The sequence below is a fragment of the Dendropsophus ebraccatus genome, chromosome 9, assembly GCF_027789765.1.
Source record: "Dendropsophus ebraccatus isolate aDenEbr1 chromosome 9, aDenEbr1.pat, whole genome shotgun sequence".
NCBI classification, from domain to species: Eukaryota; Metazoa; Chordata; class Amphibia; order Anura; family Hylidae; genus Dendropsophus; species Dendropsophus ebraccatus.
The window spans coordinates 110,220,109-110,243,541 of record NC_091462.1 but is presented as its reverse complement, the minus strand read 5'-3'; the positions used below and the strand labels follow the sequence as shown (position 1 = coordinate 110,243,541).

The window sequence follows — 23,433 nt, the reverse complement described above, 5'->3', positions numbered from 1 at the left end:
ATTTCATAGAATATATTACAGCCTGTAAAACACTGCACAGCTGCATTTATTATCTGCAGCTTCACAGCTGAAATCTCCCAGCATTCCCTGCTTGTTCGGCCTCTGCGGCCCTGCTTGTCCTGGGGGATTAGATGACTTCACAGCAGTCAGTATACAGTAGTCGGATGATTTTGCCCCCTTCCATACATTGTGTGCCTACTGACAGATTTGCTGACTGTTTCCAGTGACCCCGATCAGCACACCCAGTGACCAGGTGTGACCGGCAGCCTCTATCATGGTCACACTTCTGTGCCCGCCTGTTTGGTCTTCACAGCTTGCCGTACAGTTCTGACATCATAGGCCCAGGCTCTGTCTACGCCCTCACCGATGATGTCACTGGGCACCCATGTGGGTAGTGGGAACCGTCCAGTTACCACCCGGGCATGGCTGGGCAGCTCGTCCAGCATCTTATTCTCCAGCAGTGTCAGCTGTGAGTAATAACAGCGTTATACTCTATATAAAGCAGTGAGAGGCCGGGGGGGGGGGGGGACTTACCACACTGGGGGCCAGGAATATGGAGATGTTGTCGCAGTCCTGTAGCTTCACCTGTAGGGGGAGACATCACATTAGGACTGAAGGTGACATCTGTACTCAGAGAGTTATCACTGTGTTATCTGTGGTGTTACATAGGACTGCAGGTGACATGTACTACATTATCTGTACTCAGAGATATCACTGTGTTATCTGCGGTGTTACATTGGACTGCAGGTGACATCTACTGCATTATCTGTACTCAGAGATATCACTGTTATCTGCGGTGTTACATTGTTACATAGGACTGCAGGTGACATCTACTACATTATCTGTACTCAGAAATATCACTGTGTTATCTGTGGTGTTTAGTGATGAGCAAGTCCTAAAATGCTCAGGTGCTCGGTACTCGAGACGAATATTTCCCGATACTCTAGTGCTTGTTTCGAGTAATGAACCCCATTGAAGTCAATGGGAAACTCGAGCATTTTTTCAGGGGACCCAAGCTTGGCAGAGGGAAGGTAGTGTGAAAACCTGTCAACCTCAGAAAATGATGAAAACACAACGGAAATGGACAGGAGACAGCAGGGGCAGCATGTATGGATGCCTCTGAGGGTGCCTAATCGCACTTTTACGCCAAATTCTGGGAAACAGCGTGGCAGTGATCACACAGTGAAGGATTAAAACAGAGGTAGCATATGAACCAGCCCAAAATTTAGCCTGACACAGAATTGGCAGTGAGAACACAGGGAACCATTAAAACAGAGGTAGCATATGAACCACCCAAAAACAGCCTAACACAGCATGGCAGTGAGAACATAGGGAACTATTAAAACAGTGGTAGCATATGAACCACCCCAAAATTTAGCCTGACACAGCATGGAAGTGAGAACACAGGGAACCATTAAAAGTGGGGTAGCAAGTGAGCCTCCAAAAAATTATGCCAGACTGCTGTGTCAGTGGCAGTAAGGACAGAGTGACCAAGGTAGAAGCGGTAGCAGGTAAGCATCCCAAAAATGATGCCAGACACAGCATGTCGGTGATAACAGAGTGACTAAGGTAAAAGCGGTAGCAGGTGAGCCTCCCAAAAATTATGCCAAACATAGCATGGCGGAAGAAGAATTGTCTGTTGGCTGAGAATTGAAGGAGTAGGAGGAGAGGATATACGAAGAATCCTCATGTTGAGCTGCTTTCCCCGGGTGGACAGTTGAATTCAGGTGAAATCCAGGCTTTGTTCATTTTTAAACGTCAACCCGTCAGTGCTGTCAGTTGACAGGCGGATGCGCTTATCAGTGATGATGGCACCAGCTGCACTGAAGACCCACTCTGACAACACGCTAGCGGCAGGGCAGCCCAGCACCTCCAAGGCGTAAAATGCCAGTTCGGGCCACATATCCAGCTTTGAAACCCAGTAGTTGTAGGTAGCAGAGTGATCGGGAAGGACGGTGGTATGGTCAGCAAGGTACTCCCTCACCATCTTCCTGAAGGCCCCCCCCCTACTCTGTCTAGACTGGGGACGGGTGACATAGTCTTGTTGGGGTGCCATGAAACTGTCAAAGGCCTTGGAGAGTGTTCCCCTGCCCCTTGACAAGCTGCCTGCTCCACCCCTCCTCTCCCCCGGTTTATGGACTACGTCCTCTGGCGCTAGTGGTCTCAGATGGGAAGTACATTTTCAGCGTCTGCACCAGGGCCTGTTGATATTGATTCACTTTCATACTGCGTTCCTCGGCAGGAATGAGAGTGGGAAAGTTCTGCTTGTACTGAGGGTCCAGGAGGGTGAACACCCAGTAATCTGTGTTATCGAAAAACTTTTTACCCCGAGGCTCACGGGAAAGACAGCCTAACATAAAGTCAGCCATGTGCGCCAGGGTCCCAACACGCAAGAATTCCCTCCAATAGGCTCAATTTCCTCCCCCTCCTCCTCCAATTCACCCTCTTCAGGCCATACACACTCAACAACTAAGGATTGAGCATGGGTACTCTCTTCAGTGGCGGCACCAGTCTGCTCCTCTTCCTTCTCTTCTTCCTCCTCCTCTACTTTGTGCTGAGAAACTAACGTCAGGGTGGTCTGGCTATCTAGCGGCGGCTGTTCTTCACCCTTCTCCTGAGACGAAGGCAAAGTGTCAGACTTCAGGCTGAGCAGGGAGGTTTGAAGCAGACACAGCAGCGGGATGGTGAGGCTGATGATGGCGGCATCTCCGCTGACCATCTATGTTGACTCCTCAAAGGGGCCCAGTACCTGACAGATAACATCCACGTCCACTCCTCATTGTAGATTTGAGGTAGCTGACTGACCTGAGGTTGGCATTCCACAATAGCTCTGCGTTGCTGGTAAACCGTGGCTACCATCTGGAAGGTGCACCACTAGGTTGAACACGTGGGCCAGGCATGGTACATGTGTGAGGCTGCCGCATTGCAGAGCCGCCACCAGGTTCCGCCCGTTGTCACACATAACCATGCCTGGTTTGAGGCTCCGTAGCGAGACAAAGATCGGTCGGCGCCGTGATGCCCTGCAACAGCTCCTGGGCGGTGTTCCCTTTTGTCGCCTAAGCTTACCCACCGCAGTGCTGATGCTCCTAGCGCTACCAAATGAAGGCGACATGCTCATGGAGAGTAATAGAGAGGAGGAGGAAGAAGAGGAGGAGGAGGAGAAAGAGGTATACAAATTATGAGAGACCGTGACTGAGGTAGGCCCCGCAATCCTCGGTGTGGGCAGCACATGAGTGGAATCAGGGTCAGACTCTGTCCCAGCCTCCACCAAGCTGACCCAATGTGCCGTCAGGGAGATATAGACTGACAGAGCCAGCACGTGACACAGAGGAAGGAGCAGGGGTGCGACTTGCAGTCACTGACCGGCCTTGGTTCCACTGAGTGGGGTGTTTAGCACTCACATGCCTGCGCATGCTGGTAGTGGTGGCTCCCCTGCTAATCCTGGCGTGGTACACGTTGCACACTACAGTCCGTCGTGAAATTCTATGCAGGTGTACTACAAATCACAGCAATACAATGTACAACAGCAGTAGCACCAGCCACAAAATAATACAATAGTACTGAGCACTTCTTAGGGGTCTGTATGCACCACCTGCTGTCCCCTTTCTGCCAGCAGCCGGTCACCACAGTGTGCTGCTAAAATCGTGGGAGCTGCACTGCAAGTCCCAGCCAGAAGTCTGGAGTACTCAAAAAAAAAAAAATAAAGATTTAAGCCCTTACAAGGGTTGTTGGGTTCTTTGTCTTGTATTCCCTGCCTACTGGAATGCTAATTCCCTCCCTAACACTCTCCCTGACCAGCAGCAGCTCTGTCCCTATTCTCTTCCAGCATACATGTGAGCCGAGCCTCTGCGGCCCAGAGTTTTATATGGCAGGGTCATCTGATCTGGCCAACCAATCGCTGCTATCGACATGTATGGGTCCCACGTGATCGCAGGATGTACCAAAGAGTCTCCTGCATGTTTATTGGCTGAGAAATAGCGCCCAAACTTACAGGAAACGGATGATGAGATTTTCTCCAGTATCGCGAGATGCTCGTCCGAGTAACGAGTACCATCGAGTACCCTAATACTCGACTGAGTACCAAGCTCGGACAAGCATGCTCGCTCATCACTAGTAGTGTTACATAGGACTGCGGATGACATCTGTGCTCAGAGAGATATCACTGTGTTATGTGTGCTGTTACATAGGACTGTAGGTCACATATACTGTTTGGGTTTCCATTCACTTATAGTAAGCAGAGACCCCCCATAGGCCTATTAGAGTGTTACCTTCCACAGGTCCTCCCGTAAGTATGTGACCCTCCGGTGATATCCGGACCTCCAGGCGTAGAAGTAAGCCAGGCGCACCAGCCAGGGGTTGAGCTCGTACCCCACGGCGGGATGGAACCCCCTCCTGGCCGCCTCCAGCACCTGCAATGAGGAGAGGGTCACTAAATATGGCGGTGACATCACTGTAACTAGATGTGATGTCATAATGAATGTCTCACAATCCTGCCGTCCCCGGAGCCCAGGTCCGCCATCTTTCCTGCCCGCCCCTGCAGCAGCGTCATTACATTCTCCACCTGTTTGCGGCTGGCGGGCAGGTACGGCACCTGAGGGGAGAGAGGTCATAAAGGAGGTCACTACGACGGCCAATCACATCACTGGACGCAGGTGACATCACTGGTGTACCTGCAATCTGAGGGGCACTCTGCGGAATCCGGGCATCAACACCAACGCCCACACTGAGTACGCTGCCAGCCCTGTGCATCCGGCTACCTGCAGGAGCCCCCAGCCCCCCAACCGCTGCCCCTCCAGGGCCGACACCACGTCCTGCCCGCCGTCATCATCCATCCCTGCAGAGGAGAACAGAACAGGTTATAGGTGGTGTTACATGGGACTGCAGAGGAGAACAGAACACATTATTTGTGGTGTTACATGGGACTGCAGAGGAGAATAGACCGTTTTATATGTGGTGTTACATGGGACTGCAGAGGAGAGCCAACCGCGTTATATGTGGTGTTACATGGGACTGCAGAGGAGAGCTGACCGCGTTACATGTGGTGTTACATGGGACTGCAGAGGAGAACAGAACACGTTACATGTGGTGTTACAAGGGACTGTAGAGGAGAGCAGAAAACGCTAAATGTGGTGTTACATGGGACTGCAGAGGAGAGCTGACCGCGTTACATGTGGTGTTACATGGGACTGCAGAGGAGAACAGAACACGTTACATGTGGTGTTACAAGGGACTGCAGAGGAGAACAGAACACGCTAAATGTGGTGTTACATGGGACTGCAGAGGAGAACAGTACACTTTATATGTGGTGTTACATGGGACTGCAGAGGAGAACAGTACACTTTATATGTGGTGTTACATGGGACTGCAGAGGAGAACAGTACACTGTATATGTGGTGTTACATGGGACTGCAGAGGAGAACAGAATGCGTTATATGTGGTGTTACATGGGACTGCAGAGGAGAACAGAATGCGTTATATGTGGTGTTACATGGGACTGCAGAGGAGAGCAGACCGCGTTATATGTGGTGTTACATGGGACTTCAGAGGAGAGCCGACTGCGTTATATGTGGTGTTACATGGGACTGCAGAGGAGGGCAGACCGCATTATATGTGGTGTTACATGGGACTGCAGAGGAGAGCAGCCAGCTTTATATGTGGTGTTACATGGGACTGCAGAGGAGAGCAGACCGTGTTTTATGTGGTGTTACATGGGACTGCAGAGGAGAATAGACCGCGTTATATGTGGTGTTACATGGGACTGCAGAGGAGAACGGACCGCGTTATATGTGGTGTTACATGGGACTGCAGAGGAGAGCAGCCAGCTTTATATGTGGTGTTACATGGGACTGCAGAGGAGAGCAGACCGTGTTTTATGTGGTGTTACATGGGACTGCAGAGGAGAATAGACCGCGTTATATGTGGTGTTACATGGGACTGCAGAGGAGAACGGACCGCGTTATATGTGGTGTTACATGGGACTGCAGAGGAGAACAGGAAGCATTATATGTGGTGTTACAAGGGACTGCAGAGAACAGACTGCGTTAAAGGTGGTGTTACATGGGACTGCAGAAGAGAACAGACAGTGTTATATGTGGTGTTACATGGGACTGCAGAGGAGATCAGTCAGCGTTGTATGTGGTGTTACATAGGACTGCAGAGGAGAACAGACTGCGTTAAAGGTGGTGTTACATGGGACTGCAGAAGAGAACAGACAGCGTTATATGTGGTGTTACATGGGACTGCAGAGGAGATCAGTCAGCGTTGTATGTGGTGTTACATAGGACTGCAGGTGACATCTACTACATTCTCTGTACTCAGAGATATCACTGTGTTATCTGTGGTGTTACATAGGACTGCAGGTTACACATGTGGGTGTCTATACTGATATATTACACGGCTCCTCCACCGCCCCTGGACACCTTAGAGGTCACGTGCTCAGTCTATACCACGTACCACCCGATTCCCGCCCAGACACTCCCACAACCCCCCGCGCACACTGACAGCCGTCTCCTCTGTCCAGCTGCCCCTTATCTTTCCCCTATTGTTATCACCATAGCAACTACACAGCGTCTCACCCCGCTTACCCGAGCCGCGAGAACAGGAAGTGTGCACACGGAAATGCTGACCGGCCGGAACATCGTCGGACGCCTTCAGTTCTGGGTAGGTCAGGCTGTAATGCAGGTTGCATTGCCATGTGCAGTGTTATGGGTGTGCAAACCTCTGTTACTGTGACTGTAGCTGTGGGTGGCTGTGTCTGTGTGAGAGGAAACACTACTACAAAGTCATGTAGAAACCTATGAAGAAAAACTCATTGCTGATCTCTGGTCACAGCCTGTTGCTGGGAGTTGTAGTTTATCAATAGATTAGAGAGTTAGATGTAAGTCGGATTTCTACATAGGGGCCCATAGACTTTCACATAAGTTGTTGTTCAGTGGTTAATCAAGTCTATCCTATCAGGCCTTAAAGGGGTTGTTTACAAAAAATGTTGGTAAACACCCCCAACTGGTGCCAGAAAGTGCCAGAGATTTAGCAATTTACTATAAAAAAAAAAACCTCAAGTCTTCCAGTACTTATCAGCTGCTGTATGTCCTGCAGGAAGTGGTGTATTCTCTCCAGTCTGACACAGTGCTCTCTGCTGCCACTTCTGTCCATGTCAGGAACTGTCCAGGGCAGCAGCAATACCCCATGGAAACCCCCCCCCCCCCTGCTCTCCACACTGGGAAGAATACACCACTTCATGCAGGACATACAGCAGCTGATAAGTACTGGAAGACTTGAGATTTTTTATTTTTTTTATAGAAGTAAATTACAAATTTCTGGCACCACTTTATTATGAAAAAACAAACAAACCTTTTTTGGTGAAATACCCCTTTAAATGTGTAGTGTCATTCCTATTTTTATTGGTCAGGGTTTGGGTATGTAGACCCCAACCGATCATTAGAATCGGCTAGGAAAGGTGGGTGCTAAGAGGGACTCCGCTGGGAGTCTATGGGACCATCGCAGTCGCATACACAGAGAGGAGAGAGAGAAGCGCTCTACCAGGTGCTTCTCTCCCCACTAGTTTTAGCGATTGGTTGGGGTCGGAACACTTAGAAATTTGCTGATCAGAAACTTTGTTATGTCTACAACACGTCGCCATTTTTTTTCTAAAGTTACAGGTGCACAGTGTGTGGTTACACTCACCATCTCTCAGCCTAATGTATCCATGTAACTTAGATTACAACATATATATATATATATATATATATATATATATATATATATACATATATATATAATCATAATATAATCATGATATAGTATGACCCATTCATTTCAGTGGATCTAACGTAATAACTGGATGGGACCCTCCCCCCATATTTAGATCCAAGAATAGGCAGTCATATAAAGAAATGGAGACAGCATTGTAGGGAGAATGGACTCCGGTAATGGAGGGTACTGCTATGTGTCCCCCTTTCTCATCACCATAAGTTGTAGCTGCAATGGTTGTTTAATGGAATATTCCACTCAAACATAACTGCCCATGATGAGACTAACAATTCCTTCCATACTTGTTAGTATCTATTCAGTCTCCTTCCCCCTGTTCTCAGCTGCTGCTTTCTGCTGAAGACACAAAAATCTGTGTGTGAGCTTTTCTCTCCGTCTCCCATAGACTGCCAGTATGACACAGAGGCTGGCGGGAATTCCGCTAGTTTTACTTCATGTGAACTGGCCCTTACTACCGTCTCCAGGCCTTGTGTTCTACACCTGGCCCAGTCTCTCAGTGTACTGTGCAGTAACAGGAGCGCTTGTCTTTGAGAGGTGTCCCTGTTCCTGTATACTTAGCAGCCCAAAGGTAAGAGGTGATCTCGTATGCATCGCAGTTTATACTTGCCACAGTCTCCAGGCTGTGTGCCCAGCACCTGGCCCAGTATCTCAGTGTACTGTGCAGGAGCAGGGACTCTTGTCTTTGAGAGGGGTCCCTGCTCCTGTAAACTGAAGGTGAGAGGCGATCTTGTATGCATTTCAGCTTATATTTTCTACAGTCTCCGGGTTGTAGGCTCTGCACCTGGTACAGCCGCTCAGGTGTACTGTGCAGTAGCAGAGACAGGTATCTGCCGCACCCCCTCACCCTGTCCTGCAGCCGCCGGTGTCCACATGCAGGGACCCGGCGCTGCTGCCACTTCAGCCCCTGGGGGCGCCTCACCTTGCCCCGCTCCTGTCCGTCGCTGTGCCGGCCGGCGCACGCGTCCCCGCCTTCTAGGGCGCACGCGCGCAGGCTGTCTCAGAGTTAAAGGGGCAGTGCGACCCTAATTGGTTCTTGCACATCACACTCTCCTACAAATTCCAGCCCTGCCCCACTACAGGTGTTGGAGCCTCTGCATGCTTCCCATAGCATTTGGCCCAGCTCCCTGTTGTTCCTGTCCTCAGTCCTTGTTCCTAGTTCCTGTCCGCTGTCCCGGTCCCTAGCCCCTGTCCGCTGCTTACCCATTGTTCCTGAGCACTGCCTGCCACCTGCGGTTACGCCTACAGACCTCTGCCTGCACTATCTTCTGCCTACTGCTCCTGCCACGCCTCGCCTGCTGTCACTAGCAACCAAGCCAGGGGTAGCGACCTGGGGGTCGCCTGCCGCAGCAAGACTCCGCTCCCTGGTGCGGTTACTGCCATCGCTAGTGACGGTTCAGTGGATCCACGACTCCAGGCATTACACTTTGAGAGGTGTCCCTGCTTCTGTACACTTAGCAGCCTAGGTGATCCTATATGCATCGCATTTTAGGCCGTATGCTGTGCACCTGGCCCACCCGCTCAGGTGTACTGTGTAGTAGCAGAGACAGGTATCTTTGAGAGGTGTCCCTGCTCCTGTACACTCAGCCTAAAGGTAAGAGGTGATGCTATATGCATTGCAGCTTATACTTCCTACAGTCTCCAGGCTTGCTTCTCTCTAGGCGGCAGCTGCTCCTGAACACCAGATGCAACAAGCTGGACCCACTGTATCTGGTGCCCTATAAGCTGTAATGGAGCTTGGCACCAGACCGCAACCACCGCTGGTAACCATGCCAGATCACCATACAAGAACCCGCCCTGACACACAGCTGGATGTGAACCTCCAGCCAGGATATTTCTCACCGCCGTTCATGTAACTAATAAAGATATATTTATTTCCTCTATTCCTCTTTTTTTACTAGATCCCCACAAGTTTTTCTGCCCCCCTACAAATATCAAAGCCTTTCCTGAAGACAGCCCGGCGTCGTGAGGGGTCTTCCTTGTTGTAGTTAAACAATCCCAGCTGCCCCATTAGTCATACTCCGGCGGTATGGGAAGGAAAGTCAGTAATACCCCAAATCAAGACCAGACCTCAGCGCTATGGGAAAGATTGCAGTTCTGGTGTGAATTGTAGTTTTAGCATAAACTCCCTGCAGTACCGGGCACTGCCACTAGGTGTCCCCCTGTACCACACTGTGTGCTCACAGCATAGATACAAGGAGATGCGGCACTCTATGATAGTAGATATAGTATATACCTTTAGTGGTGGATGAGGGGCTGTCAGGATTTTAACTCCCAATGAGCAACCCTTAGTGCTAATATTAAATATGACTTAAAGGGGAATTCCGCCTAAATTTAGCATCATGGCATTGTGATGTGTACTGTGTAGATGGGTTTCCTATCAGAATCAGAAGGCAGAGGCTGCATCTACGTTGATGTGTCCACGACGGAAACCTCATTTTTGTATACTCCATTAGGTAATGCGAGTAACTCCACGGTTACTCCAGCAATTTTTTTTAAATCAGCTGGTCTCAGAAAGTTACACAGATTTGTACATTACTTCTATTTAAAATTTAAAATCTTCCAGTACTTATCAGCTGCTGTATGTCCTGCAGGAAGTGGTGTATTCTTCCCAGTCTGAATAAGTGCTCTCTGCTGCCACCTCTGTCCATGTCAGGAACTGTCCAGAGCAGAAGCAAATCCCCATAGGAAACCTCTCCTGCTATGGACAGATCCTGACACGGACAGAGGTGGCAGCAGAGAGCACTGTGTCAGACTGGAAAGAATAAACTACTTCCTGTAGGACATACAGCAGCTGATAGGTACTGGAAGACTGGAGATTTTTAAGTAGGAGTAAATTACGAATCTATATAACTTTCTGACACCAGTTGATTTGAAAGAAAAAGATTTTCGCCCTTTAAGGGTACGTTCACACCTACAGGATCTGCAGCTGATTTCATTTAAATAGCTGAACACAGCATCAAATCTGCACCATCAAATCTGCTGCGGATCCTGTAGGTGTGAACGCACCATAAAGGAGTTATCCAGTGTTAGAAAAACGTGGTCACTTTCTTCCAGAGACAGCACCGCTCTTGTCTCCAGGTTGGGTGCCGGTTTTCCCATCTTGGTTTTATTGAAGTGAATGCAGTTTAAAGGGGTACTCCAGGGGGGGGGGGCACTTTTTCGCTGGGATTCCGGTGCCCGGTTCCCGGATGCTTCCTGGTGTCTGACGCGGGCCCGAGACGTGACGTCTCAGGTCCGCTCAGCCAGTCAGTGAAGGAGGCGGGATCCGTTTCAAGTCCGCTCAGCCAGTCAGTGACAGAGGCGGGATCATGGACGTCTTTTCCCTCAGACACCTCCTCCCCGGTCCCAGTGAAAAAGTGCCCCTTGCTGGAGTACCCCTTTAACTGCAAACTGCACCTGACCTGGAGACATGAGTGGTGCTGTCTCTGGAAGAAAGCGGCCATGTTTTTTTAAACGCTGGATAACTTACATTATATACTCCAGAGCTGCATTCTAAATTCTGCTGGAATTAAATTTTGATTTCTCTCTATGTCGTGTTGGTCCTTACATCACAGCTGTTGTTGTGAGCTCCCATGATGCCCTGCTCTCTGGTAATAGAAAACCATCAGGATGGTGGCTTGTGTGTAAGACATATGAGACGGATAGGTATGGGTAAAGTTATTGGCTATTGTACAGGGATTTATACAGTGACGTGTTTATATTATAGACGCCTCGTGCCCTCCTGTACCTTATTGTCATTGGTAATTGACTTGAATAATCCCTAAAAAAAATCTCTAATTATCAGAATATTCATTCAATTAGCAATTCTTTACCTTAATCCCCCCTGAGAGGAGGGGGAGGGAGGCACAATGGGGGGATTTAGGGACAATAGGTGATGGTGTATAACCTGAGGGATGAGCCGAGGATACGTCAGGACTTGTCACCTGTCCAGGACTGACTATAGCCGCCATCTTGTGGCCTGACTTCACCCTCGGGGGTCAGTGCGATTGTTATGAGGTGATCACAGCTGACACTTCAAGGGAGCAGAGATCAGCGACTGTGTTATATAGACGTTATCAGAGAGCGAGAGAGTCCTTTAAGGTGACAGGACAGGGAGCAGCCATTTTGGTTTCAACTAGGAGATAATATTTTTATGAGGTGTTACCATGGTTACTGCTGAGTTAGAGAGTCAAGCATACAGCTTCTTGTGTCGTAATCTTTAATCATGGTGGTCTGCTGCCGACCCTGTATGTACCTCAAATACACGTCTCTACCCCGTCACACATAAAAGAGTCAGACCTTGTTCAGGTGTCTATATTACAGCTACAATCCCCTGTCCCCCCCTCCATACAAGTGGACTGACCCCAGGTCACATAGAGTTCTGTAGTGATCTAAGTTCAGTCCATTTGAACCACAGGGGGAAGGAGGGCAGGGGTGTCCCAATATTGAAAAGGCAGCCATGTTTTGTCATGTGAATGGTGCCTTAAGCAGGCCACACGTAACATGTGAATAGACCCTTATGGTGCCCCCACCAACTAGTAATTCTGGGGTCCTCCTGTACAGGTGAGTTGGGACTTCAAGGGATTGTCCAGGTTTGAGGGTCACTGCTATTGATAAAACAGACCCCCACCTATTAGGATAGTGGGAGAGCAGCGGACATCTTTCCACTTTGCCAGGTGCATTGGCTTTCAGAGGACCCCCCCGCTCTCTCCATGGGTGGGGTCGTTCTAAGGTATTATCATGTGTATTGATTATGGGTGAAGCTTGTGACAATGAAGATGTCAGGAGATCATTAAGAATCCATCACATCCAGGACATTACCATCTCAATGACTCCCTGGGAATGGCCATCTGTCCTGCAGGACAAGTGAGGACACGTCTGACCATTACCTGGTGACCAGATGTCCATGATGGCCGCCTCGCAGGAGATCAACTCCCTGACCACTTCATGAAGCGCAGATTGTCACTAATAAATCTGGGGAAAGTTGGGTGATGACAGTGACAGCCTTACATATCCTCATAACTGAGCCCGATACATGTCTTATCAAAAGCATGATGTGTATGGGGCCCCATAGCCAAACATGGATGAGGGCCCATCCTAATCTGGTCTAATAATGATGTTACATATACAGTACAGGAACGAGGCACACAGTGATGTCACAGTACAGGAACGAGGCACAATGATGTCACAGTACAGGAACGAGGCACACAGTGATGTCACAGTACAGGAACGAGGCACACAGTGATGTCACAGTACAGGAATAATACACACAGTGATGTCACAGTACAGGAACGAGGCACACAATTATGTCACAGTACAGGGATAATACACAGTGATGTCACAGTACAGAGATAATACACACAGTGATGTCACAGTACAGGGATAATACACACAGTGATGTCACAGTACAGGGGGGATAATACACACAGTGATGTCACAGTACAGGGATAATACACACAATGATGTCACAGTACAGGGATAATACACAGTGATGTCACAGTACAGGAATAATACACACAGTGATGTCACAGTACAGGAATAATACACAGTGATGTCACAATACAGGGATAATACACACAGTGATGTCACAGTACAGGAATAATACACACAGTGATGTCACAGTACAGGGATAATACACACAGTGATGTCACAGTACAGGGATAATACACAGTGATGTCACAGTACAGGAATAATACACACAGTGATGTCACAGTACAGGAATAATACACACAGTGATGTCACAGTACAGGGATAATACACACAGTGATGTCACAGTACAGGAATAATACACACAGTGATGTCACAGTACAGGGATAATACACACAGTGATGTCACAGTACAGGGATACTACACACAGTGATGTCACAGTACAGGGATAATACACACAGTGATGTCACAGTACAGGGATAATACACAGTGATGTCACAGTACATGGATAATACACGCAGTGATGTCACAGTACAGGGATAATACACACAGTGATGTCACAGTACAGGGATAATACACAGTGATGTCACAGTACATGGATAATACACACAGTGATGTCACAGTACAGGGATAATACACACAGTGAAGTCACAGTACAGGAACGAGGCACACAGTGATGTCACAGTACAGGTATAATACACACAGTGATGTCACAGTACAGGGGGGATAATACACACAGTGATGTCACAGTACAGGTATAATACACACAGTGATGTCACAGTACAGGTATAATACACACAGTGATGTCACAGTACAGGGGGGATAATACACACAGTGATGTCACAGTACAGGTATAATACACACAGTGATGTCACAGTACAGGAATGAGGCACACAGTGATGTCACAGTACATGGATAATACACACAGTGATGTCACAGTACAGGGATAATACACAGTGATGTCACAGTACAGGGGGGATAATACACACAGTGATGTCACAGTACAGGTATAATACACACAGTGATGTCACAGTACAGGTATAATACACACAGTGATGTCACAGTACAGGGGGGATAATACACACAGTGATGTCACAGTACAGGTATAATACACACAGTGATGTCACAGTACAGGGATACTACACACAGTGATGTCACAGTACAGGGATAATACACACAGTGATGTCACAGTACAGGGATAATACACAGTGATGTCACAGTACATGGATAATACACGCAATGATGTCACAGTACAGGGATAATACACATTGATGTCACAGTACAGGGATAATACACAGTGATGTCACAGTACAGGAACGAGGCACACAATGATGTCACAGTACAGGGATAATACACAGTGATGTCACAGTACAGGGATAATACACACAGTGATGTCACAGTACAGGTATAATACACACAGTGATGTCACAGTACAGGGGGGATAATACACACAGTGATGTCACAGTACAGGTATAATACACACAGTGATGTCACAGTACAGGTATAATACACACAGTGATGTCACAGGACAGGGGGGATAATACACACAGTGATGTCACAGTACATGTATAATACACACAGTGATGTCACAGTACAGGAATGAGGCACACAGTGATGTCACAGTACATGGATAATACACACAGTGATGTCACAATACAGGGATAATACACAGTGATGTCACAGTAAAGGGATAATACACAGTGATGTAACAGTACAGGGATAATACACACAGTGATGTCACAGAACAGGACTGCAGTAAGGTGAGCTATAACCCCTTAAACCTGGGTAGGCATAATGAAGATACGACACAGGTTAAATCTTTGCTGGACGGTGGTCGGCCACAGCTTTTATTAACTTACTTCTCCAAGTAATTATAAGGCACTTAACTTCAACTTGCAGATACCAAACTCGAGCCGGAAGCGGTGTGCCGGCCGCTGGACTCCCAACGGGCACATCGTTCTTACTGGCTAAACCATAACTGCTCCATTACTTTAAATCCACCAAAGCCGCCACGGAGGAGGACTGATAAACCTAAACAGGACTCCGACCCCCGCCCAGCAAGTATATGGCCTGCTCTATGCCGTCTTGTATACCTGAGAGGAAGATGTCAGATCTTATGTCGGTCAAATGTGTGCCGTCGGAAACCATGAGGCGACAACATGTTGTCGCCTTCCAATTGGTGGCGTTCCACCACATTGGCTCGAGAGCGGACGAACCGGGAAACCAGTATATATGTAATGTATATGTGGCGGGGCAGTATACATGTAAGGTATATGTGGTAGAGCAGTATATATGTAATGTATATGTGGCGGAGCAGTATATATGTAATGGATATACACTATGTGGCGGAGCAGTATATATGTAATGTATGTGTGGCGGAGCAGTATATATGTAATGTATGTGTGGCGGAGCAGTATATATGTAATGTATATGTGGCGGAGCAGTATATATGTAATGGATATGCACTATGTGGCGGAGCAGTATATATGTAATGTATATATGGCGGAGCAGTATATATGTAATGGATATGCACTATGTGGCGGAGCAGTATATATGTAATGTATGTGTGGCGGAGCAGTATATATGTAATGTATGTGTGGCGGAGCAGTATATATGTAATGGATATGCACTATGTGGCGGAGCAGTATATATGTAATGTACAAGCCAAAAAGACAGAAATGGCTGCACATCGCACCCATGGCTGACATGAAAGCTTGTTCAGCTACATTTAAAACCAACATCAGAAGTTAGTATATAATTTGGCCAAACCATATTGCCTCATGTACCACGTGCAGGTCTTCTGATACACATGAGTCCCTAACCAAACCTCATCACTGTGCCGGTCAGCGACCACAATCCCCGCAAAACGTGCGCAAGCAGAGAAGAGGGGCCACGGAATGGCCCTGCAACCCCATTGTCACAGGACCAGACCCAAAAGGGCACCCCAAACCCCGCAGGCGCCACCGGCAGAAAAAGTGGACGCCAAGCAACACAAGTGTGAACAAGCTCTTACCTCTCTCCATTCCTCTGCAGGTAGAATGGGAGAATACTAGGAGATCCTCCCCTTATGTACACAGGTGCTTCCTGCTAATTTGGATCACATGGGTCTTACACAGCACGAGTGCTAGCCACAATGAAAAAAGGGACAGAATACATAAAATATGCACAAGCCAAAAAGACAGAAATGGCTGCACATCGCACCCATGGCTGACACGAAAGCTTGTTCAGCTACATTTAAAACCAACATCAGAAGTTAGTATATAATTTGGCCAAACCATATTGCCTCATGTACCACGTGCAGGTCTTCTGATACACATGAGTCCCTAACCAAACCTCATCACTGTGCCGGTCAGCGACCACAATCCCCGCAAAACGTGCGCAAGCAGAGAAGAGGGGCCACGGAATGGCCCTGCAACCCCATTGTCACAGGACCAGACCCAAAAGGGCACCCCAAACCCCGCAGGCGCCACCGGCAGAAAAAGTGGACGCCAAGCAACACAAGTGTGAACAAGCTCTTACCTCTCTCCATTCCTCTGCAGGTAGAATGGGAGAATACTAGGAGATCCTCCCCTTATGTACACAGGTGTTTCCTGCTAATTTGGATCACATGGGTCTTACACAGCACGAGTGCTAGCCACAATGAAAAAAGGGACAGAATACATAAAATATGCACAAGCCAAAAAGACAGAAATGGCTGCACATCGCACCCATGGCTGACACGAAAGCTTGTTCAGCTACATTTAAAACCAACATCAGAAGTTAGTATATAATTTGGCCAAACCATATTGCCTCATGTACCACGTGCAGGTCTTCTGATACACATGAGTCCCTAACCAAACCTCATCACTGTGCCGGTCAGCGACCACAATCCCCGCAAAACGTGCGCAAGCAGAGAAGAGGGGCCACGGAATGGCCCTGCAACCCCATTGTCACAGGACCAGACCCAAAAGGGCACCCCAAACCCCGCAGGCGCCACCGGCAGAAAAAGTGGACGCCAAGCAACACAAGTGTGAACAAGCTCTTACCTCTCTCCATTCCTCTGCAGGTAGAATGGGAGAATACTAGGAGATCCTCCCCTTATGTACACAGGTGCTTCCTGCTAATTTGGATCACATGGGTCTTACACAGCACGAGTGCTAGCCACAATGAAAAAAGGGACAGAATACATAAAATATGCACAAGCCAAAAAGACAGAAATGGCTGCACATCGCACCCATGGCTGACACGAAAGCTTGTTCAGCTACATTTAAAACCAACATCAGAAGTTAGTATATAATTTGGCCAAACCATATTGCCTCATGTACCACGTGCAGGTCTTCTGATACACATGAGTCCCTAACCAAACCTCATCACTGTGCCGGTCAGCGACCACAATCCCCGCAAAACGTGCGCAAGCAGAGAAGAGGGGCCACGGAATGGCCCTGCAACCCCATTGTCACAGGACCAGACCCAAAAGGGCACCCCAAACCCCGCAGGCGCCACCGGCAGAAAAAGTGGACGCCAAGCAACACAAGTGTGAACAAGCTCTTACCTCTCTCCATTCCTCTGCAGGTAGAATGGGAGAATACTAGGAGATCCTCCCCTTATGTACACAGGTGCTTCCTGCTAATTTGGATCACATGGGTCTTACACAGCACGAGTGCTAGCCACAATGAAAAAAGGGACAGAATACATAAAATATGCACAAGCCAAAAAGACAGAAATGGCTGCACATCGCACCCATGGCTGACACGAAAGCTTGTTCAGCTACATTTAAAACCAACATCAGAAGTTAGTATATAATTTGGCCAAACCATATTGCCTCATGTACCACGTGCAGGTCTTCTGATACACATGAGTCCCTAACCAAACCTCATCACTGTGCCGGTCAGCGACCACAATCCCCGCAAAACGTGCGCAAGCAGAGAAGAGGGGCCACGGAATGGCCCTGCAACCCCATTGTCACAGGACCAGACCCAAAAGGGCACCCCAAACCCCGCAGGCGCCACCGGCAGAAAAAGTGGACGCCAAGCAACACAAGTGTGAACAAGCTCTTACCTCTCTCCATTCCTCTGCAGGTAGAATGGGAGAATACTAGGAGATCCTCCCCTTATGTACACAGGTGCTTCCTGCTAATTTGGATCACATGGGTCTTACACAGCACGAGTGCTAGCCACAATGAAAAAAGGGACAGAATACATAAAATATGCACAAGCCAAAAAGACAGAAATGGCTGCACATCGCACCCATGGCTGACACGAAAGCTTGTTCAGCTACATTTAAAACCAACATCAGAAGTTAGTATATAATTTGGCCAAACCATATTGCCTCATGTACCACGTGCAGGTCTTCTGATACACATGAGTCCCTAACCAAACCTCATCACTGTGCCGGTCAGCGACCACAATCCCCGCAAAACGTGCGCAAGCAGAGAAGAGGGGCCACGGAATGGCCCTGCAACCCCATTGTCACAGGACCAGACCCAAAAGGGCACCCCAAACCCCGCAGGCGCCACCGGCAGAAAAAGTGGACGCCAAGCAACACAAGTGTGAACAAGCTCTTACCTCTCTCCATTCCTCTGCAGGTAGAATGGGAGAATACTAGGAGATCCTCCCCTTATGTACACAGGTGCTTCCTGCTAATTTGGATCACATGGGTCTTACACAGCACGAGTGCTAGCCACAATGAAAAAAGGGACAGAATACATAAAATATGCACAAGCCAAAAAGACAGAAATGGCTGCACATCGCACCCATGGCTGACACGAAAGCTTGTTCAGCTACATTTAAAACCAACATCAGAAGTTAGTATATAATTTGGCCAAACCATATTGCCTCATGTACCACGTGCAGGTCTTCTGATACACATGAGTCCCTAACCAAACCTCATCACTGTGCCGGTCAGCGACCACAATCCCCGCAAAACGTGCGCAAGCAGAGAAGAGGGGCCACGGAATGGCCCTGCAACCCCATTGTCACAGGACCAGACCCAAAAGGGCACCCCAAACCCCGCAGGCGCCACCGGCAGAAAAAGTGGACGCCAAGCAACACAAGTGTGAACAAGCTCTTACCTCTCTCCATTCCTCTGCAGGTAGAATGGGAGAATACTAGGAGATCCTCCCCTTATGTACACAGGTGCTTCCTGCTAATTTGGATCACATGGGTCTTACACAGCACGAGTGCTAGCCACAATGAAAAAAGGGACAGAATACATAAAATATGCACAAGCCAAAAAGACAGAAATGGCTGCACATCGCACCCATGGCTGACACGAAAGCTTGTTCAGCTACATTTAAAACCAACATCAGAAGTTAGTATATAATTTGGCCAAACCATATTGCCTCATGTACCACGTGCAGGTCTTCTGATACACATGAGTCCCTAACCAAACCTCATCACTGTGCCGGTCAGCGACCACAATCCCCGCAAAACGTGCGCAAGCAGAGAAGAGGGGCCACGGAATGGCCCTGCAACCCCATTGTCACAGGACCAGACCCAAAAGGGCACCCCAAACCCCGCAGGTGCCACCGTCAGAAAAAGTGGACGCCAAGCAACACAAGTGTGAACAAGCTCTTACCTCTCTCCATTCCTCTGCAGGTAGAATGGGAGAATACTAGGAGATCCTCCCCTTATGTACACAGGTGCTTCCTGCTAATTTGGATCACATGGGTCTTACACAGCACGAGTGCTAGCCACAATGAAAAAAGGGACAGAATACATAAAATATGCACAAGCCAAAAAGACAGAAATGGCTGCACATCGCACCCATGGCTGACACGAAAGCTTGTTCAGCTACATTTAAAACCAACATCAGAAGTTAGTATATAATTTGGCCAAACCATATTGCCTCATGTACCACGTGCAGGTCTTCTGATACACATGAGTCCCTAACCAAACCTCATCACTGTGCCGGTCAGCGACCACAATCCCCGCAAAACGTGCGCAAGCAGAGAAGAGGGGCCACGGAATGGCCCTGCAACCCCATTGTCACAGGACCAGACCCAAAAGGGCACCCCAAACCCCGCAGGCGCCACCGGCAGAAAAAGTGGACGCCAAGCAACACAAGTGTGAACAAGCTCTTACCTCTCTCCATTCCTCTGCAGGTAGAATGGGAGAATACTAGGAGATTCTGTGAGAGCAGCAATGGTAAGTGTAATACCATATCCATACTTGTGTCGTTTGGGGGCAGCCTTCCCCGCCGGTGGTGCTGGCTGGGTTTTGGTGGGGCTTTTTGGGTCTGGTCCTGTGACATTGGGGTTGCAGGGCCGTTCCATGGCCTCCCTTCCCTGCATGTGCACGCTTTGCGGGGTTGGCGGTCGCTGACCGACACGGTGTGGAGTTAGCGTAGGGACCCGTGTGGACCAGAGGACCTGCACGGTGGTACACGGGGCAATATGGCTTGATCAATTCATATACAGACACTCTGGTGTTGATTTTTAATATAGGCCTAGCGGCATTAGTATCAGCCATAGATGGGATGTGCAGCCGTTCCACTCTCTCCAGTTCATATATGTAATGTATATATGGCGGAGCAGTATATACGTAATGGATATGCACTATGTGGTGGAGCAGTATATATGTAAGGTATATTTGGCGGGGCAGTATACATGTAAGGTATATGTGGTGGAGCAGTATATATGTAATGTATATGTGGCGGAGCAGTATATATGTAATGTATATGCACTATGTGGCGGAGCAGTATATATGTAATGTATATGTGGCGGCGCAGTATATATGTAATGTATATGTGGCGGAGCAGTATATATGTAAGGTATATGTGGCGGGGCAGTATACATGTAAGGTATATGTGGTGGAGCAGTATATATGTAATGTATATGTGGCGGAGCAGTATATATGTAATGTATATGTGGCGGAGCAGTATACATGTAAGGTATATGTGGTGGATCAGTATATATGTAATGTATATGTGGCGGAGCAGTATATATGTAATGTATATGTGGCGGAGCAGTATACATGTAAGGTATATGTGGCGGAGCAGTATATATGTAATGTATATGTGGCGGAGCAGTATATATGTAATGTATATGTGGCGGAGCAGTATATATGTAATGTATATGTGGCGGAGCAGTATATATGTAATGTATATGTGGCGGCGCAGTATATATGTAATGTATATGTGGCGGCGCAGTATACATGTAAGGTATATGTGGTGGAGCAGTATAAATGTAATATATATGTGGCGGAGCAGTATATATGTAATGTATATGTGGCGGAGCAGTATACATGTAAGGTATATGTGGCGGATCTGTATATATGTAATGTATATGTGGCGGAGCAGTATATATGTAATGTATATGTGGCGGAGCAGGGAGTGGGCCGGTGGCCGGCGTCCCCCGCTGGTCTCTTTCTCAGCCCGGATTTCTCTCCTAATGAAAGCCATTCTCATGCAGAGGCCCAGGGGCTGTGGGAAAGTTATGAGCGTAGACAAAGGTAGGCCTGAGAGAGGAGGAGGAGGGGGAGACAGACAGTGAAGGGGTGAGGGGCACCAGTACACCTCCCCGGCCGCCAGGCTGCATCCTAAGCCCCTCTCCTGCTCTATGGCTGCCAGCACTCCGTTCTCACACTTCTGGATAGAGACCCTGACAGGTGCAGCATGGCCGCCATCTACCTCCAGCACTGGGGGATTTCAGCCAACAGGTGCAGGGATCTTTAGAGCGGCACCTCAAGGACATGGCAGCTGCAAAGCACCATTACCTCCACGCCATATAAAAGCCCTGACCCGGGGAGGAAGGGGTTACTATCATTTTATAGGCTTTGTTACCCACAATGCCCTGCACAGCACATCTGTCTGTCTGCGGCCTGTAATGTCAGCCCCCCTGCCAGCTGTGTGGACGTTATAAGATACAGTCTGACACCCCCCAATATCTCAGCTGGCGTCTGATGCCGGCGACGGGCAAGAACCTTAACCCCTGGCGGGCTGGGATGATGACTGGTCCCTTCTTGTATACAAATACATTACCTCTAAACAATCTTAAAGCAGTGGTGTCTATGGTCTGAGAGATAGAGACTCACTAATCCCCCATGTGCTGCTGTGTGTCATAACCTGTTGCCCTCGGTTACGGCCCACAAGGCATCCACTAGGTTGGGTCACACATGCTCAGTTCAATCCCACTCACATGATCTGCTCCATTAGTACTGGCAATTGGTTTTCACTTCACATTCAGCAAGGGGGATTGTGGGAAAGTGTATGCTCTGTTGCCTGGCAACTGCAGGGTCACAGGTCAGGGAGGAAACCAGGAAGTGATCAGATACATGGGGAAAAACTGGCACTGTGATATAAGTTACTCATATGTGTACATGTATGTGTATAACTGCACGCCTGTGTGTACATGTATGTGTAGTACTGCACGCCTGTGTGTACATGTATGTGTATAACTGCACGCCTGTGTGTACATGTATGTATATATTACTGTACACCTATGTGTACATGTATATATATTACTGCACACCTGTGTGTACATGTATGTGTATAACTGCACACCTGTGTGTACATGTATGTATATAACTGCACGCCTGTGTGTACATGTATGTGTATAACTGCACACCTGTGTGTACATGTATGTGTAGTACTGCACGCCTGTGTGTACATGTATGTGTATAACTGCACGCCTGTGTGTACATGTATGTGTAGTACTGCACGCCTGTGTGTACATGTATGTGTATAACTGCACGCCTGTGTGTACATGTATGTATATATTACTGTACACCTATGTGTACATGTATATATATTACTGCACACCTGTGTGTACATGTATGTGTATAACTGCACACCTGTGTGTACATGTATGTATATAACTGCACGCCTGTGTGTACATGTATGTGTATAACTGCACACCTGTGTGTACATGTATGTATATAACTGCACACCTGTGTGTACATGTATATATAACTGCGCCTGCAGGGTTTGGGGGGGCCCTTTTGGGTCTGGTCCTGTGACAATGGGGTTGCAGGGCCGTTCCATGGCCCCCCTTCTCTGCTTGCGCACGTTTTGCGGGGATTGTGGTCGCTGACCGGCACAGTGATGTTTTTTGGTTAGGGACTCATGTGTATCAGAAGACCTGCACGTGGTACATGAGGCAATATGGTTTGGCCAAATTATATACTAACTTCTGATGTTGGTTTTAAATGTAGCTGAATAAGCTTTCGTGTCAGCCATGGGTGCGATGTGCAGCCATTTCTGTCTTTTTGGCTTGTGCATATTTTATGTATTCTGTCCCTTTTTTCATTGTGGCTAGCACTCGTGCTGTGTAAGACCCATGTG

The 23,433-nt window shown here is 48.2% G+C and overlaps 1 protein-coding gene across 4 annotated transcripts; it reads right to left on the bottom strand.

Moving 5' to 3' along the window:
* On the bottom strand, positions 1-22,344 carry ANTKMT (adenine nucleotide translocase lysine methyltransferase). 4 transcript variants are annotated; one of them, XM_069982180.1, is made up of 6 exons: positions 22,289-22,344; positions 4,671-4,834; positions 4,487-4,591; positions 4,269-4,409; positions 535-585; positions 1-467 (listed from the first exon to the last, which is right to left on the bottom strand). In XM_069982180.1, exons 2-6 carry the CDS (start codon positions 4,830-4,832, stop codon positions 279-281), a joined length of 648 nt encoding a protein of 215 aa, XP_069838281.1. In that variant the 5' UTR covers positions 4,833-4,834; positions 22,289-22,344; the 3' UTR covers positions 1-278. The 4 variants fall into 4 exon arrangements, with proteins under 4 accessions (XP_069838281.1, XP_069838280.1, XP_069838283.1 ...); XM_069982179.1 differs by lacking the exon at positions 22,289-22,344 and adding an exon at positions 11,654-11,847; XM_069982182.1 differs by lacking the exon at positions 22,289-22,344 and adding an exon at positions 11,580-11,597.
* Positions 22,345-23,433: the final 1,089 nt, after the last annotated feature.